General features: G+C 46.8%; 2 protein-coding genes and 1 long non-coding RNA gene across 4 annotated transcripts in view; 1 reads left to right on the forward strand and 2 right to left on the reverse strand.

Moving 5' to 3' along the window:
- Positions 1-9,475, forward strand: part of SLC22A23 (solute carrier family 22 member 23) — a 105,142-nt gene extending 95,667 nt beyond the window's left edge. For both annotated transcript variants that reach the window (XM_083519328.1, XM_083519329.1), the window contains one exon: positions 8,278-9,475. In XM_083519328.1, the coding sequence (XP_083375454.1) occupies positions 8,278-8,314 (37 nt within the window). In that variant the 3' untranslated portion in view covers positions 8,315-9,475. The remainder of the gene's footprint in view (positions 1-8,277) is intronic.
- The window catches only part of LOC310714528, a 332,545-nt gene that overhangs the window by 231,013 nt on the left and 82,825 nt on the right, over positions 1-18,707 (reverse strand). The gene's annotated exons all lie outside the window — the stretch shown is intronic.
- PSMG4 (proteasome assembly chaperone 4) lies at positions 473-5,099 on the reverse strand. The gene is made up of 3 exons (XM_083519791.1): positions 4,849-5,099; positions 3,623-3,698; positions 473-1,331 (listed from the first exon to the last, which is right to left on the reverse strand). The coding sequence occupies exons 1-3, from the start codon at positions 5,059-5,061 to the stop codon at positions 1,210-1,212; spliced, it is 411 nt and encodes a 136-aa protein (XP_083375917.1). The 5' UTR covers positions 5,062-5,099; the 3' UTR covers positions 473-1,209.

Consider the following 18,707-nt stretch of genomic DNA (forward strand, 5'->3'; position numbering starts at 1 on the left):
GGCAGAGTCTCTGAATTCCTCTGGGAGGTCATGTTGGGGCTCCGACGTGACTTCCGGTAGAAACTGGAACTTGCAGGAACAAAGAATTATGAAGCGTTAAAATCGAGGTGTGGAAAATATGGAAAAAAACAAGAAGAAGGACTAAGATGTGGAGATTTGCTTCAGAGATCCAGACCGTGGGAAGCTCCACAAAATTAATAATTATAATTTGGATTATAATTTGGTCTTTTTTATTTTAGTTTTTTATTGTAATTGAAGTATTATGATTGGATATATTAATTGGATGTTTCTTATTAGGAAATCAATAAACATGATTTTAAAAAAGAAAAAGAAACCAGAACCCGCGTATGAGGTGCTAAGGTGCATTGCATATGAGGTGCTAAGCACACCCACCCCCCAAAATTGTGGGTGTTCTGGCACACAAGGCCTCCTACACCTGGTGCCTATGGACTTCATTTTATTAATGCCCAGATGCCGTAGTAGCTCCAATAGTTTATTCCTGTTGTTCTTGTGGGAAAGCAAGATTACCACCCTCTCATTTAAAAACAAAACAAAACCCACAAAGAATAGGGAACTTGTTAACAGAATCACAGCAAGAAGCACTAAATGACTCCACTAGATTCATGCCAGCAGTACTTCCTCTTACAGATGCAACTCAATATATTTACTCCTTCCCTATTAAGACAGGGCTGTTTCTCGACTGCAACAAATGCAGATGAAGCAGTAAACCTGTTATAGGCCATACCATTTAAGACTGCAGGGGTGGCTCACATGATTTAACGTTCTCCCTACAATAAAATGCAGTACCTCCTTGCACAAAGGAAACTGGCAGTCAGCCCTTCTCCTTGCCATGTGGTTTTTGATAGGTAGGGATTTGTTTTTCTCAAGATAACTGGGTTTCCTGAGTCCCCCATGGTTGAAGTGGTACTGTCCTGGAACAAGTTAGCCTCATAATACACTAGAAGCGAGAAGGAAGCCATAGTGGGAAGAAAACAGAGATTGTGTTATGTGTGTAATTTCCAGCACATCCAGTAGATGGCACCCTCAGCCAAACTTTACAGCTTCTAGGGCTTATACAAAAAGCAAATGCATGTCTACAAAAGTTCACTCAGTGACAGAAAAAAAGCATGTCATCCCATTCATTATTTTAAAAACAAACAAACAAAAAACACAGAAACAAAAATGCAGGCAGGCCACAATGATGCAAAGCTAAAACTTGTCTGGAAATATTGCCATTTCCTCCTTGATTCGGTTTTCCACAAGTAGCGTGAAGCTGCTGTCTGTATTTTGAATATTATAGCTGACAAAAATCTGCTTTTTCGTCTTGCTGGCTGAAAGAAAAACAGGTGCAAAGACTGAGCAAAAAAATGAAGGAGCTAATGCTGCAGCAGTAATGAAAAATACATTATTTTTTTTGTTTAGTCGTGTCCGACTCTTTGTGACCCCATGGACCAGAGCAGTTCAAATCCCACAGGAGGGTCAGCAATTGATTAAGGGGAGGAGAGAAAATAACCTAATGGCATCTGAAGTAAGCTACCTGGCATCCTTCTGTCTCAAGAGGTGAGGTCAAACTGCTGTGTTAGCAACACCAAAGTGACTTCCCTGGGGTGCAAGCCAGGGTGGTGTATATGGAGGGCTTGGGCTGCCCAGAAGACAAGACTCCTCTCTTGTCCTCACTGATGTGGTCCAAAGGAGAGAAGAACAATACGTTTGGCACCAGCTTGGCTGCAAGAGTTGCTGGAAGGAGGCGTGCAGGGCGCCATCCAACCATCTTAGGGACTCCACTCCCAATTTGGGTAGGGTTTCCTCCTTAACCTTTTCTTCTCCCAAAGATGTCTTGCAAGGCAGCAGAGGTTTAGGATCAAGAGTTTTCCTTCTCCTAGATGGCTACCTTCCCAGGTGGATCTGCCCCTCGCTTCCCTCTACAGCACGTGCAGAAACTGCCTTCTTGACCGTTGGGACACAATATTGGTCTCATCCACTCAATTTGCAGGAGCCTGTCTTTGCATGCAGGGAAAGCCCCTAACTCGCCAAAGGTTTGAGATCCATCAGCTGCCCTCACCAGGTTTAGCTGGACAGTCAAAGCCATTTCCTGGGTGTGTCCACTGTCGCATGCTGACAGCTTCTCGGAGCCACGGGTGAGAGCTGAGTGCAGGATGGGGACAAAGGTGGGCAAACTACCCCAGAAGGAGTATGACGTGTCCCCCACCAGAGGTACTACCCCTCCCTTCCCCTAACACCCCATACACCCCAAACTATCTGCATAACTCAGAATGAATATGATGTTTTAAAAAGAGCGTACACTGCCATAGGCTTATTTCTCTTCAAATGTACTACAGGAAGAGCAGGGAGCCGTTTTCCACCTGAGGGCCACAATCCCTTCTGGGGGCCAAATCCTCATGCCAAAAGTGGATGGCAAAGGTAAAGGGACCCCTGACCATTAGGTCCAGTCGTGGCCGACTCTGGGGTTGTGGCGCTCATCTCGCTTTATTGGCCGAGGGAGCCGGCGTACAGCTTCTGGGTCATGTGGCCAGCATGACTAAGCCGCTTCTGGCGAACCAGAGCAACGCCGTTTACCTTCCCGCCAGAGCGGTTCCTATTTATCTACTTGCACTTTGATGTGCTTTCAAACTGCTAGGTTGGCAGGAGCAGGGACCGAGCAACGGGAGCTCACCCCGTCGTGGGGATTCGAACCACCGACCTTCTGATCGGCAAGTGCTAGGCTCTGTGGTTTAACCTACAGCGCCACCCGCGTCCCTAAAGTGGATGGAGCAATGGATATAAATGTTAAGCTTTGGACAGTAAAATCATTTCAACACATACCCCTCTATATTCTCCATCTAGGCAAGCAAGCAGCACAACCAGAGTCCAAGGACCCATTGCAACCAGACAAATATACTCAAGGCAGATGCAAAGCAGGGCTGGTGAAGGGTGAGACCTAGGCAGAGAGTGCATGCCTGGGAAGAGTCCCTAGGGAGGCCGGGGGGGGGCACATTTGACCTCCACGCCTGCAGCTCCCTGCTCATGTGTCAGGGGCAGGCCTGCAATAAATCACACTGAGTAAGTGGAGTTAACTCTTTATTCAAGGATGCACGGTCTGCTCAGGAATGCCAGGCCTAATGAGCACAACAACTCTTCTCGGAAGGGCAGAGATTAAAGGTCCCCCCCCTTCCACAGCCCTACCCAGGTCCTTCCCAAGCAATCTGAGACTGTGCCTGCGTGAAGCTAACTTCTCCTTCTTCGTGCCACTCCTGGTTCTGGTGGACCGGGGGCAGGGGAGAGAGAGCGGAGCTGGTTACTGCAGGAGGGGGAGACACATGAATCTTCTCCAGCCAGACTCATCTTTGCCTCTCGGCCTCCCTCCTGTCCTGCTTCCGCCTCTGCCTCTGATTGTGGACTTCTCTCTGCCTCAGACTCTCCCAGCTCACTAAGCCCTGTTACCTTTTCAGCTTCCAACACTTCCTCCTGCTCCCAGTCTTCTCCCTCTGACCCACCACCAATCTCCAGGCTCTAAACCTTTTTCCCCTGGTGGGTTCCCCAGCTGGTGCCTCCCACCAGTCCTCTGAATCCAGCCAGACCACGGCACCGTGCGGCAGGTTTAAAGGTGCACACAATTACATACCTAATTTTTGGGCTAGTGAATTGGAGGTGCTGTTGGAGGAGTCACCAAAGAGTAAGGTAGATGCTGGAATGGAGTCCTGGAAAGAAAGCAAAAAAGTGTGGTGAGTTTTTCTCCATCCTCCAGAAGTGACTCTCTTCTTATCTCGTAAAGATACGAGAGAGAGAGAGAGCACAAGAGGGGCTTGGGTCATGGCATACCCTTAAACATCTTGTGAATCTAAGTTTGGTCTCATTGAGGGACAGTGTTTCAATATGAGTAGGAAAATGAGAGTACCCCTAAACATTTTTTAAAAATTTTTGCAAAGAAGCACTGTGTTTGTGTGTGATGAAGTGGACCATGAACCAAGAAAACTTATACCTTAATAAATTTGCAAACACTCCATGCATTTACAGCACCTGCCTTTCCCCAAAGGATCCTGGGAACACTATAGTTTGTTAACTGTGCTGCGCTCTCTTGTTTGGTAACAGTGCTAGGAATTTTCCTTCTGCAACGGTAAACTACAGCTCCCAGGGTCCTTTGCGGTGCGTGGAAGAGTCATCTGCTTTAAATGTCTAATGTGTCAGCAGCTGCGCTTTCCCGATCTTAAAACACTCCCATTAACCGATCCTATTCGGAGAATAGGATGGTTGTGGACATCATCATCACCAAAGCCTCTGCATGCTTCTCCGGGGAGAGGGAGAAGAAGCCCGATTTGAGCCCGGGAAAGCTTTTCTCCGCGCACGTCCTCTCCAAATCGAGTAGCACCATGGCTCTCTTTCCGTTTCCAGCCTGCAAAGAGGGAGGCCAGTGGTACGACGGCGGGACGTGGGAACGAAGAAACGAACTAATATTTAATTGCATCAGCCATAGCAATAAAACAATGCGATATACAAAGAACAGAAATGAAAAGTCACATTATATAAAGCACATTTTAGGGGTTTGAATCCATAGTCAAAGAGTGGATCTGATTCCGTTTGCCCCAGCTAAAAACCTTGCAACCTTTGCTGTCACCTACTCATCTTGACCTGCCGAGAGAAAAAGGACAGTGCGGCAGTGGCTGGGCGACCCGGAATGGACAATAAAAGGGGGGGGGGGGGTAACCTCCATTCCTCAAGTCTTTTGTGCATGCGCCACCGATCCGCGACGGGGAGATGTGAAGTTGCAAGCAACGCATCCTCCTCGTCTCCCCCGGTCCCCCCCCACTCCTCCAACACCGGGGTTCAGAGCACCCGAGAGAGAGGACTCACGCGCGGGGTGCACATGGCCACGGCCAGGTTGCCGAGTTTGGGCTCTTCCCCGACCCAGAGGAAGAGCGAGTCCCGCAGGCGCATGGCGTGGAAGTGCACCAGCTGCTCCGACAGGCGCCCGCAGAAGTTGTGCACCGAGATCCGCTCGCCCGCCGCCCCCATAGCCGAGACCGGCTCGGCGGCCTCTTCGCCCGGTTCCGGCAGCTCCTCCATTGCTGCAGTTCAGCCGCCGGCGGCAGCGGCAGGCCAAAGCAAGCGATCCCCGAGCCCTTCCGGCAGGCTTTTCACTTTCAGTTTGTCAAAGGCGGCCAAGTTGGGCTCGACTCCCCTTTTATATATGTGTGTGTGCCCGTTCAGACGGCGCTGAAGGGCGGCTGGTTTTAGAGAGGAGATCAAGCCCAACCTCCTTTCCTTTTGTCGGAAGGCCAGGATAATGGGAGCTAAAAAGTATTCACTGTTTACAGGGCTGGATTTAGGTTTGATGCGGCCCTAAGCTACTGAAGGCAATGGGGCCCTTTATATGTCCAGCTGTCCTTTGTCAACAACAAGTTGTCGCTGTTTTTGGTATTGTATATATGCTATATGGTAATTTATGGACCTAATAGGTCCATACACAACACAAAACGCTGTATGTAGGTTTTATTTTGTTTTTTATCTTATATTTTGGAAACGTACATCCAGTTTTCTTTTCCTTCAAATTTTTGTGGGGCCCTAACCTATAGCTTGTTTAGCTTATACATAAATCTGGCACTGACTGTTTACTATTATATCCTAATGGATTATTGCAGTGCTTTTTTTCACACACAAAAAAGTTCAGGGGTACTCTAATTTTGACTCCAGAAAAATCACCATTTTATAGTTCAAATACAGTACATGGGCAAAAGTACAAAGATTCATAAAATGTTTAGGGGTATGCGTACCCCTGTGTCCGTCTGTCCCACCCAGAAAAAAGCACTGGATTATTGAATATTGCTTTATTTCAGGGGTACACAACCTGACACCCTCCAGATGTTATTGGACTACATCTCCCATCACCCCTGGTCACTGGCTGGGGCTGATGGGAGTTATAGCCCAGAAACATCTGGAGGGCTGCAGGTTGTGCATCCCTGCTTTATTTGATAAAAGTTGTTTACAGTGGTACCTCAGGTTAAGTACTTAATTTGTTCCGGAGGTCCGTTCTTAACCTGAAGCACCACTTTAGCTAATGGGGCCTCCTGCAGCCGCCGCGCCACCAGAGCACGATTTCTGTTCTCATCCTGAAGCAAAGTTCTTAACCCGAGTTAATATTTCTGGGTTAGTGGAGTCTGTAACCTGAAGCGTATGTAACCTGAAGCGTATGTAACCCGAGGTACCACTGTATTTTAAAGTTATTGTGGCGGGTCAGATTGTTATGTGTTGGAAGCCACCCAGAATGGCTTGGGCTACTCAGTCAGATGGGCGGGGTACGAATAATAAAAATATTACTATTATTATTTCCAGTGGGGCGGGGGGGGTGAGGTTTGCAGCCATGCGAGGTCTCCAAAAACAAGGGAAGAAAGTGTGTTTGTGTCATAGGCTTTATGGACTTGCTAAAATCCAGGTGCAAGCTTTGAGTTGCATATAACTCTCTTTCCAGGATATACCTGCTGAGCAGAAAATGAAGATGAGATCATAGATTTCCTAAGTGTCTGGACTAGATGCAAATCCAGTAGTTAAATGTTCACAGCAAGGTCTAAGCTGTGGTTCTGAGTGTGCTTGCTGTGGGGTGTGTGCACTGCATTATTTTATGCAATGAGATCATCTGAACATAACCCTGTATGGGAAGTTTTAAATGTCTGGTGTTTTGTTAAGTTTTTATATTCTGTTGGAAGCCGCCCAGAGTGGCTGGGGCAACCCAGTCAGATGGGCGGTGTATAAGTAATAAATTAACATCATTATCATCATCATCTCCAAAGGTGTTTTGCAGCAGAGTTCTAATTACACAAAAAGTACAGGTAGTCATGTTGGTCCAGTTAAAACAACAACAACCCTAAGCCTAATGACTCATCTCATGAGCTGAAGGAAAAGTACTGGAGAACACAAAAGACTGCTCACAACTTTATGACATTCTGGCTGGCCCTAATAGGGTATTACCCTATTGTGGTTTTTCAGTTTGTCCTAAGTCTGTTTTACTGAGAAGCTCAATGGCAGTTCAATGGGATTACTCCCTAGTAAGTGCAAAGCCCCTGTGTGCAAATACAGCCCTTTCCTATACATAGTTAGAATACACCTAAGCCTTGTTACACAATCCACTTCATAGGTGTGAGCTGGAAGTGTGCACGGGATTTCAGATCTTACAAGGAAGTAAGTTGTTCTGGGTTCAGTGAGACTCACTTCCTGGAAAATTTGCATAGGATAACAGCTTTAATCTGGTAACTTGGCAGTAGCTTTTCACAAAGAATGGTCCCCCTCCCTTTTTTTAATTAGCTATCGCCCACCAAAGCAAAACTAGCAAAATATGGCTCACTTTTTAAGACTTCTTAGGTTATCCATGCTGTAGTTCAGACCACCTTGCAGCCTAACCTGCCACACAGGGTTGATGTGAGGATGAAATTGATTATATATATAAAATCTGTTTTGGACACGGGTGGCACTGTGGGTTAAACCACAGAGCCTAGAACTTGCTGATCAGAAGGTTAGCAGTTCGAATCCCCGCGATGGGGTGAGCTCCCGTTGCTCGGTCCCTGCTCCTGCCAACCTAGCAGTTCAAAAGCACATCAAAGTGCAAGTAGATAAATAGGTACCATTCTGGTGGGAAGGTAAACGGTGTTTCCATGCGCTGCTCTGGTTCGCCAGGAGCGGCTTAGTCATGCTGGCCACATGACCCAGAAGCTGTATGCCGGCTCTCTCAGCCAATAAAGCGAGATGAGTGCCGCAACCCCAGAGTCGGCAACGACGACCTAATGGCCAGGGGTCCCTTTACCTTTACCTTTTTATAATCTGTTTGCTTACGCGCCCACTGCTTTGCTTCCTTTCCTGAAAAAAAACGGCGGGAGGAGAGATCTGCAACAAATCATTTGGTTATGTGGAACATCTCAGAGTGTAAATGTCAGACAGGCACCAGAGACCTAGAGGAGTGATGTCTCATCTGACCACTAGATGGAGGATATTTCTTATTCCTGTCTGGGGTCTCTTGTCTGTTATAAATATTAATGAGGCACCCAGGAGTTGCTGATTCAACATTTTCTCTGTTCCTGTGTGCTGAATTTAAAGGGGAAACGTGTCTATTTAAAGATGTACCCTTGCTTGAAAGAACAATCCTGTAAAATTGGCACTTCACAGACTTAACAGAAATAGGCAACAGTTATTTCTGCAATCTCGATCCTCCTTTTTCTAGTGGCTGTGGTTTTGAGATTTGCCATGATTCAGAAATTCACCTTGTTCACTGTGTCTTTTTCTTTTTAATTGCAGGGATGTGCCTTCGTGTACGTTTGTGCAGAGAAAATAAACAGAGCTTGCATGTGTGAGATGTCTAGCAGAATGGGAGGGGAACAAGCTACTCTGCAGAACAGGGTGTAAACTCCTGAGTTGTGGGTGCTCTTCAAGCTGGCTGGTGGTCCAAACTAGAGGTCACCAGCCCTTTTCATGTCCAGGGGCACATTTGGAAGTCTAAGAAGTGGAAGCCAGTTTGGTGTAGTGGTTAAGAGCGGTGGACTCGTAATCTGGGGAACCGGGTTCGCGTCTCCGCTCCTCCACATGCAGCTGCTGGGTGACCTTGGGCCAGTCACACTTCTCTGAAGTCTCTCAGCCCCACTCACCTCACAGAGTGTTTGTTGTGGGGGAGGAAGGGAAAGGAGAATGTTAGCCACTTTGAGACTCCTTCGGGTAGTGATAAAGCGGGATATCAAATCCAAACTCTTCTTCTTCTAAGAAACTCAAGGACACCACAAAATACCTATTTCACAGAAGTAAAAACCTGGGGAAACCCCACTCCCAAAAACACAAAACACCATGCAAAACATCAACACTCCCCCTAATAAATAAAGCTGACAAAAGGAAGCCACTTCCCACACAAAAAAACCTCTCACAGACCCAACCAAAAACAACAACAAAAGCAGGGAGAGCTCATTTTAAACAAAACTAAAAATTTGAAAGCACAAGGAGTCTCGAGGGACACTAGGAGAGTATTTGAGTGTTCCATAGTGCCCACAGGCCGTGTTTTCCCCCCACATGGGGGTACTAAATGGTACTCAATACCGGCACCCCTTTTTTCTAGAAGAAAAGCACTGCCCACAGGCACCAAGTTGGGGACCCAGCCACTAAACCAAAACAGCTACGTGTTTTCCTCGCAGGGGAAAATGTTGAAAGCAATTTACATAGTTTAATAGCTACTGACTGAAAATTCCTGTTAAGCTGGGTTGGTCTCCTTATGGCTGGAGAACTCAGGTTTGAGCATGAGATACTCAGCAGAGCATGGAGAAGGTCACTCTTCGGACTTTGGGGGAAGGAAGCAGAGCAATTTGAATGGAGGGATGCAAATTAGTAGCTGAAGTCCAGTGGGGGGGGGAGTCCATTGTTTTTTGAGATTCTGCTGCCTGCTGTATGTACAGTGCCTGTTTGCTCTCACTGTGCTCTGCTTGCAAAGACCCCATAAGCAAAGACCCCATAAGTCCTCAGTGCTTTTTTCATCCTGGCTTGCTGGAACTTCACACCAAGTGGAAGTGGACTTCAATTCTAGAAAAGAAAGTTTGGGAGGCTATCCTTGCCACCCTTGTAGCAAACTAAGGCCTGGGGGCCGGATCCGGCCCAATCACCTTCTAAATCCAGCCCGTGGATGATCCGGGAATCAGCGTGTTTTTACATGAGTAGAAGGCGTGCTTTTATTTAAAATGCACCTCTGGTTTATTTGTGGGGCATAGGAATTCATTCCCCCCCAAAAAAAATATATATAGTCCAGCCCCCCCCCCCCAAGGTCTGAGGGACAGAATAAGTTTGCTGACCCCTGGCTTAGCCCCACCAGTTCTTGCTGTTGTACTCTTGCCACATTTCTCGGTCTTGTGCATGAACAGATTTCTACAGAGAGGTCATTGTCTAAACCGAAAGAATCAGGAGGCTACACATGTTACAGCACTTGCGGTACCCACCCATCAACAGATGATGACTGTTGCCATCTTTGATGTACTGGTCACCTGTTTTGTGGTCAGGAGAGGGGAATGGGGGACTGCTTTGAATTCAGCACCTGTTCCTCCCTTCCTCCAACTGGCGATCAGTGCTGTTGTAAGGGGTACTAAGATAACCTATAGAAAGGAAATAAAGTGCTAATGGCACTATCCTATCAGAGACAAGTCATGCTGACTTCAGTAAGGCTTGCTCCCAGGTAAGTAGGTACAGTACAGGGTTTTTTATTTATTTTATTGAATTTATCTACCGCCCTATACCCAGAGGTCTCAGGGCGGTTCACAGAAAAGATTATGATATATAAAATCAAAATAAGAACAATAACACAAACACACACACACACAGAGAGAGAGACATTTTAAAAGGGTATAGGATATCCATCAGGTAAGCCAAAGAACTGGTTAAAAAGAAATGTTTTTGCTTGGCGCCTAAAGGTGTATAATGAAGGCACCAGGCGAACTTCCCTGGGGAGAGCATTCCACAGATCGGGAGCCACTGCAGAGAAGGCCCTGTTCTCGTGTTGCCACCCTCTGGACCTCTCAAGGAGTTGCAGCATATGTAATACAGTCATACCTCAGGTTGAAATAGTTTCGGGATGAGTATTTTTGGGTTGCGCTCCGCCATAGCTGTCAACTTTCAGATTTGAAAATAAGGGATCAGCAGCCTCGAAAGTAAGGGATCAGCAGCCTCACCTGTTCCAGGGACAGTCTACGCGATATCTAACAATCCGGGATAGCAGCGGGAAGTAGTGGGAAACGGCACTGGAATAAGGGAATTTCCCGGGGGGAAAGGGAAGGTTGACAGCTATGCGCTCCACAGCGACCCGGAAGTAACGGAGCACATTACTTCTGGGTTTCACTGCTCGCGCATGTGCAGATGGTCAAAATGACGTCACGTGCATGTGTGGAAGCAGCGAATCGCAACCCACGTAGACACACGGACGTGGGTTGCGTTCACTTCAGGATGTGAACAGGGCTGCAGAATGGATCCTGTTTGCATCCAGAGCTACCACTTTACTGCTATTACTTAAGTCATAAACCACTTTTATGATATATGTCCGGAGAATCTGTCAGTTCTGACTGACCTGGATAAAGCTGATAGTACAAGGACTTTACACAATCACTTTTGTGCCTGGTATTTGAAGATTGCAGCCATGTGTGTGACGAGGAAAAGACAGCAAAATTAATTTGGTCTGCAAGTTGATTTTAAGCCAACTTTCAAAGAGATGTCTTTTTTTCAATGTATGTGAGAAATAAGACAATTCTATATTCTTGGCATAGCAGCTAGTCTTCATATTCTCTGCTTTTAAGCAAGGGAAGAATGCAGCCAAGAATGAAAAGGTTACAGGGTGCTGTGTGGCAGAGATCCTGTTTTAAATGCAGCTTGTTTCCAAGACTAGGCTGGTTGCCTAGGAAACTGCAGAAGGTGGAATCTGATGGTCTGTATGGCCAGACTGAGCCTCAGAGCTGTGGGAAGAGTTTCAATGAAGGAAGGAGGGATGTCTCTGTGGAAGTAAAAGGAGATCTCGAAAAAGGAAAGTGGGACAAAAATTGTGAACCATGAAGATTTATTGCCCAACAGAATTCTAAAAATGTGCAGTGGCGAAACAATATTAGTTTAAATTACATATACAAGATGAATCAGTAAGACCCAGTGAAATATCTTATTTGAGAACAATGAGGAATATGATGGTGCATCTTCTCAACATATATACTGTATGGAAGTAGTGTTTGTTTCCTTTTAAGAGCACATTCCATTTCCAATCAGTTCCCCCAGAAATAGGGAGGAAATTAGGATCTTTTAAATGTGACTCTGCTGACGGCCTTCGGAAAATTAAACCCACCTCCTACAGCTGCATTGGCTTAGACAGGGGTCTGCAACCTTTAAGACAAAAAGAGCCACTTGGACCCGTTTCCGAAGAAAAAAAACACCTGGGAGCCGCAAAACCATTGTGACATTTAAAGCATGCGCGCCGCTGTCCTCTGATCTGACAGCGGGCGGGAAGGTGACGTTGGGACGGTGCGTGACTAACGCACGCACCGCCCCCATGCGACATCACAGCCAGTACAGCGCCCACCACAGTGGGGAGTGTCGGGGCGCACAATGCACCTCCTCCCCTCGCTAGTATCCGCCCCGGAGCCACGGCAAAGGTGTAAAAGAGCCACGTGTGGCTCCGGAGCCGCAGGTTGCAGACCCCTGGATTAGGAATACTGTGAGTGTTGGGAGTATAGGGTGTTCGGGGAGGGGTTGTACCTCTGGTGGGGGACACGTTGTGCTCCTTCTGGGGTAGTTTGTCCGCCTTTGGTCCCCATCCTGCACTCAGTTCTTACCTATAGCTCCTAGGAGCCGTCAGCACGTGACAATAGCCACACCCCAGGAAATGGCTTTGACTGGCCAGCTAAACTAGGTGAAGGTAGCCAATGGGTTTGAAACCCGCAGTTAGGGACATCCCCTGCACGCGAAGACCGGCTCCAGCAGATTGAGCAGACAAGACCATCAGTGGGTCCAACAGTCAAGAAGGCGGTTTCTGCACATGCCGCGGAAGGAAGTGAGGGGCAGACGGGGCTCGTCAACCTGGGAAGGTAGCCCTTCTAGGAGAAGGAAAACTCAGATCCTAAACCTCCACTGCCTTGCAAGACATCTTTGGGAGAAGAAAAGGCTAAGGAGTAAACCATGGGTAGGCGAACTAAGGGCTGGGGGCCGGATCCAGCCCAATCGCCTTCTCAATCCGGCCCACAGACGGTCTGGGAATCAGCATGTTTTTACATGAGTAGAATGTGTCCTTTTATTTAAAATGCCTCTCTGGGTTATTTGTGGGGCATAGGAATTCATTTATTATTATTTTTTTCCAAAATATAGTCTGGCCCCCACAAGGTCTGAGGGACAGTGGACTGGCCCCCTGCTGAAAAAGTTTGCTGACCCCTGGAGTAAACCCTACACAAACCCTACACAAATATGGAGTGGAGTTCCTAAGATGGTTGGATGACGCCTTCTACGCCTCCTTCCAGCAATTCCTGCAGCCAAACTGGTGCCAAACGTGTTGCTCTGCTTTCCTTTGGACCACATCAGCGAGGCCAAGAAGGGGGTCGTGTTAGCTAGGCAGCCCAGGACCTTCATTCACGCTGCCCAGGCTTGCGCCCCAGGGAGGCCGCTTTGGTGCTGCTAACACAGCGGTTTGACTTCACCCCCAGAGGCACACTCCATTGCCTCTCGAGGCAGACAGATGCCAAGAACTCTGGGTGTCATCAAAGTTGCACTGTTAATTATATAATAGGCCTTTTCGGGAGTGGTGGTGAATCCAGGACTGCAGTTTTGGGTTTGGCTGATCCTTGCCGCCACCAAGATGACAGGCCTGGAAAGTCCAGTTTTTTAAAGAGGCGACCTACACAAACGAGTGCGGCTTTTGCTTAACTCTCTTTCAGACTGCAGGGGGTTAAACGCCCTTTCAGACACTCCCTCCCTTTCTTTCTCCTACAGGAAAACCTCTGCCTACATGTGCATGTGTTGGGAAGGCAGTTTGTCAGGAATCCCAGCACATTTGGACACAGCAAAATACAATATCCATGGAGTGCTATTCTGTGGTTCCCTCATATATCTAGAGGAAACATGTCAAACAGAAGACGTGTGTATTGCAATAATAGACCAAAATTGGCTCATATGCAGCAGAGAGCATCCTATGCTGTCTGTATAATCAATATTTGACAGTGCTGTATTGAGCTATATAAGGCAAGGCAGGATTACTCTGTTCCTTGGAGAAGGAATAAAGAATATTGTTGACAAAGTTCTATGCTCAGGTCTAAAGATTTGCTTTGCAAATAAAACAGCAAAGTCTTGTCTCACAAATATGGAAAACATGAGGTTGTACATACCGGTAGGTGTCTCTTGATAATACTTTTATTTTTACACTTGATTTTAGCCAAAAGGCCCAGAAGCTGTGCTCCTTCACACTCCCTTCCTAATTATTATTATTATTATTATTATTATTATTATTATTATTATTATTTATACCCTACACATCTGGGTATAACCTTTTAATCTTTGGTCCTTGTTTCTATCTTTTAAAGTATGCATGATATAATCACCTTTTAATTACTAGGGGTTTTTTTATCCCTTACCTGTTTTAAGTCTTATGTGTTCAGTTTATTTGTTGTTGTTTTTTAATCTTATGCTGGTCTGTGACTAAAATAAAATTGAATACTGATACTTTTATTTTTATTTCAGTTTCTTCCAATTTTTTTGGAAATCCTGTAGTCTGGGAGTTGTGTCACTTACAAAAGGAATATAAGGGTGTTTTTAAAACAAACAAAAAAACAAAAAACCCCAGCCTGGTAGTTTAGCAGAATATCTGACACTTTTATAATAATAATAATAATAATAATAATTTATTATTTATACCCCGCCCATCTGGCTGGGTTTCCCCAGCCACTCTGGGCGGCTTCCAACTGAATATTAAAAACAGTACAGCATCAAACATTAAAAACTTCCCTAAAGAGGGCTGCCTTCAGATGACTTTTAAAAGTAAAATAGTTGTTTATTGCTTTGACATCTGCTGGGAGGGCGTTCCACAGGGCATGCGCCACTACCGAGAAGGCCCTCTGCCTGGTTCCCTGTAACCTTACTTCTCGCAATGAGGGAACCGCCAGAAGGCCCTTGGCGCTGGATCTCAGTGTCCGGGCTGAACGATAGGGGTGGAGATGTTCCTTCAGGTATACTGGACCGAGGCCTTTTTAATTATATATTGCTCTATTCCATTTTAGAATGCTTGTATGTGTCGGCGGTTCGAATCCCTGTGACGGGGTGAGCTCCCATTGCTCGGTCCCTGCTCCTGCCAATCTAGCAGTTCAAAAGCACGTCAAAGTGCAAGTAGATAAATAGGTACCGCTCCAGCGGGAAGGTAAACGGTGTTTCCATGCGCTGCTCTGGTTCACCAGAAGCGGCTTAGTCATGCTGGCCACATGACCCAGAAGCTGTACGCCGGCTCCCTTGGCCAGTAAAGCGAGATGAGCGCCGAAACCCCATAGTCAGCCACGACTGGACCTAATGGTCAGGGGTCCCTTTACTTTTACCTTTATGTGTTTTAAGATTATACGGACTTTTATCTGCTACAAAATTGCATTTTCTATTTGTTGTAACTTGTCCTGGGATTTCCTTGAGAAGGGCGGGTAATAAATATTATAAATGATAACCAAGAATTGAAAATAGTGAATACTCAAGGGATAAGAATTGGTAATTGGCTTCTTAAGTAGTAACGAGGAGCATTAAATTTCACCCAATTTTATTTGAAGGTCAATTACACTTATGTTCAGCGAGGCTTCACTCCCAAGCGTAATCTTGGATTTGCAGTTTCGCTTGTCTTGTTTCTTCGGAAGGAAGATCCACTGTGTTCAGTAAGGTGGATAGTTTTATGGGAATGGAGAATAAGCGCTATTAAATTCGGTGGATCTGACCCACCCCCGGAGTAAACACACAGACCAGATCGAAACGTGATACAGTTATAGTTCTAGCTGGCTAGAAAACAAAGGGGGAAAATAAGCTGCTCCGTTTAGCCACTTGCTTTTGTTGTTGTCTGTCTGCTGAGCACACAGAAACAGAATGAAACGCGTTGCCTCTGTTAATAGCAGGTTTGAGATAAAGCGCTGCTGCAACCAACCACTCAGGCTGCGTTGCGAGGAATATGGTGTGATACAATTCACGCCCTCTGCCTTCCCTTCCTCCACAGGCACAGCAGCAAAATATGCAAGAGAGCAAATACCAAACTGTTACCCCCTGGCTTGGATCGTTTCATCCTCTTTGCAGGGAGGGAGGGAGGGAGGACAAGGCGGAGTTCCCCTCCCAGTGACGATCTGGCAGAAGGCAGCCTGCAGCCCTGAGTCACCCCCTCCCGATATTATGTTGCTCGAAAGCAGCTCCGTTGCCAGCTTGAAATGTATCCTCTCTTCCCTGGAAGATGGGAAGCTGACCTCATCATTGTCTCTAGTCTAGAACACCGGGCAAGGCGTGGACGGGAAAAGAGAAGACACCGATTAGCAACAGTGTTTATTGGCTGGGAAGGAAAGAAGTGCTGCGTCCTCAGAAAAGACTTTAAAAATGAACCCAATACCTTCTGAGACCTTATTTGCAACCACCATCATCATCAATTAAAATTAAAAAAACCATGGCGGTGAATAACATAACATCAGCAATAAAATTATACCCACGAATCGCACTGCAAATCAAACGATATTGATGCATCTACATAGCTGAATCGCTCCTCAGGGAAATACTGGGTGAGCCGTTTAGATAACCCAGGTCATGTAAAACGCTCCAGACGGAGCAAAAGATCTTCTTGAGACTGGTGACTGAATGCATTTGTTCTGGAAGCAGCCTCACCCTTTAATGATGAATTATCCGGCTGAAATTCATCATTTGTTTGTTTTGTGTTTTTTTTTTTGGTTTTTTTTTTTTGAAGGTATGCGTGATACCTAGACAGCATCCTAAAAAGCAGAGACATCACCTTGCCAACAAAGGTCCGTATAGTTAAAGCTATGGTTTCCCCAGTAGTGATGTATGGAAGTATGGAAGTGAGAGCTGGACCATAAAGAAGGCTGATCGCGGAAGAATGAATGCTTTTGAATTATGGTGCTGGAGGAGACTCTTGAGAGTCCCATGGACTGCAAAAGATCAAACCTCTCCATTCTGAAGGAAATCAGCCCTGAGTGCTCACTGGAAGGACAGATCCTGAAGCTGAGGCTCCAGTACTTTGGCCACCTCATGAGAAGAGAAGACTCCCTGGAAAAAACCCTGATGTTGGGAAAGATGGAGGGCACAAGGAGAAGGGGAGGACAGAGGACGAGATGGTTGGACAGTGTTCTCAAAGCTACCAGCATGAGTTTGACCAAACTGCGGGAGGCAGTGAAAGACAGGAGTGCCTGGCGTGCTCTGGTCCATGGGGTCACGAAGAGTCGGACACGACTAAACGACTAAACAACAACAACAGTGCATTGCCTCGTATCTTGCTTTTGATCCAAGGAGCAAAGAGAATCAAAGCGCTTATTTGGCTATGGTCCCCGAACCAGCTTTTTTAAAACTTCTTATTCCAAATTATTTGGAGCATTGTAGCTGGGATGAGAAAGGGCCTTGCGGGTTTTGTTCAGTTGTATGACCAGCTCCTCCTCATTTTGTTCACGTGAACTAGCCTGCTTCCAGCCACACCCGATGCCAACCCAGATATAGCTGTGGATCTGACTCGAGAGCTTAAAAGGCGCCGTGGTCCCTGCCTCCTCCCACCACCACCTTGCTAACAGGGAGGCTCGTCCTCATTCAAGTCACCCACCGTTATGCAGCCACCCCACTGGTCTCGCTCGCTGATAAACACGCCCAGACTCGTGTTTCCGCCTGCAGAAATGGGGAGCCAGGCAGGGGAGAGAGTGGCCTGGCCTTGCACCTTTGCATACCAGGCCTCGATCTCGGGAAAGCACGTGGGGAGAAGGACGGCCGAGAGAAACTGCAGCAGAGGCCGCGCCCGAGCGCGCTGCCTGCCTGCCACCTTGCAGCGTTGGCAGCTGCAAACGGGGGGCGGGGGGGGGCTTCTCTTAAGAAACAAAAGGATGGGGGGGGGGGAGCCGGAGGGCGCGGCCGGATGCTGCAAATGCCGGAGCCCTGCGCGCAGCAGATTCTTTTTCTCTTCCCTTCCTCCTCTGTCCCTGACCCCATCACGTTATCTTTTCTCACTGGGGGAGTCGAGAACAAAGCCACTCCACTCCATCCTTTAAAAGAAGAACAAGAAGAACAAGAAGAAGAGTCGGGGGGATGTTTCGACTTCAAGTATATTTCAGGGGGGAAAGTCCTGCTGGAGACAGAGAGGGACGAGTATGGAGGCTGTTTCTGTTCCCCCGGTCCATTTCAACTTGAAGCTTCCAACCGCCTTTAAATACATGGGGCGTCGCCAAGGAGGGGCAGGGCGTAGCTAGGATTTTTGTTAGGGGGCAGGCCTCTTGTTGGGGAGGGGGGAAAACTTCAGTTGGCTATATATTTTTATTTATTTTGTTGTTGTATTTATTAATTGTATTAATAAAATATTAATTGTGTTTATTAATTATACCGCCCTATACGGGGCCCTCAGGGCGGTACACATAATAAAATAAAGATATAAAACCAAAAAATACATAATAAAAATAAAACAACGACCCAATAGGCCCCCCTACAAAAAGCACATTTTAAAAGGGCATAGGATTTTTATTGATTTTGGGTGGCAGCTGCCCCACCCTGTCCCCGCCCCTACACCAATATACAGTACAGTGGTACCTCGGGTTAAGTACAGTGGTACGTCTGGTTACGTACTTAATTCGTTCAGGAGGTCTGTTCTTAACCTGAAACTGTTCTTAACCTGAGGTACCACTTTAGCTAATGGGGCCTCCCACTGCCGCTGCGCCGCCGGAGCACGATTTCTGTTCTCATCCTGGAGCAAAGTTCTTAACCCGAGGCACTATTTCTGGGTTAGCGGAGTCTGTAACCTGAAGCGTATTTAACTCGAGGTACCACTGTATATATATCAGAAAGCGAAGGGAGAGGAGAGATGGGTCAGCAATTACGATAAGACAGACAACCTCGAAGCAAATGTCTGAGTGCATTCTAATAAAAAATAAAAATAAAATCAACCGGGGGGGGGAGAGGGGATGTACGGACTTCTGCGGATCCGTCGTCTCCCCCCGTCCCCGTCCCCCCATCCGCCGTCAGCTACTGGG

The sequence above is a fragment of the Podarcis liolepis genome (assembly GCF_965112155.1).
Source record: "Podarcis liolepis genome assembly, chromosome: 8".
Lineage (NCBI taxonomy): Eukaryota > Metazoa > Chordata > Lepidosauria > Squamata > Lacertidae > Podarcis > Podarcis liolepis.

Bases quoted from the DNA above. Each gene is read 5' to 3' on its own strand.
- PSMG4 (XM_083519791.1), bottom strand. From the start codon at position 5,061: ATGGAGGAGCTGCCGGAACCGGGCGAAGAGGCCGCCGAGCCGGTCTCG. The intron at 3,699-4,848 runs GTGAGTCCTCTC...CTTTCTTTCCAG, and splicing joins TGGCCATGTGCACCCCGCGC to GACTCCATTCCAGCATCTAC. The intron at 1,332-3,622 runs GTATGTAATTGT...TTTTTCTTTCAG, and splicing joins TTCACTAGCCCAAAAATTAG to CCAGCAAGACGAAAAAGCAG.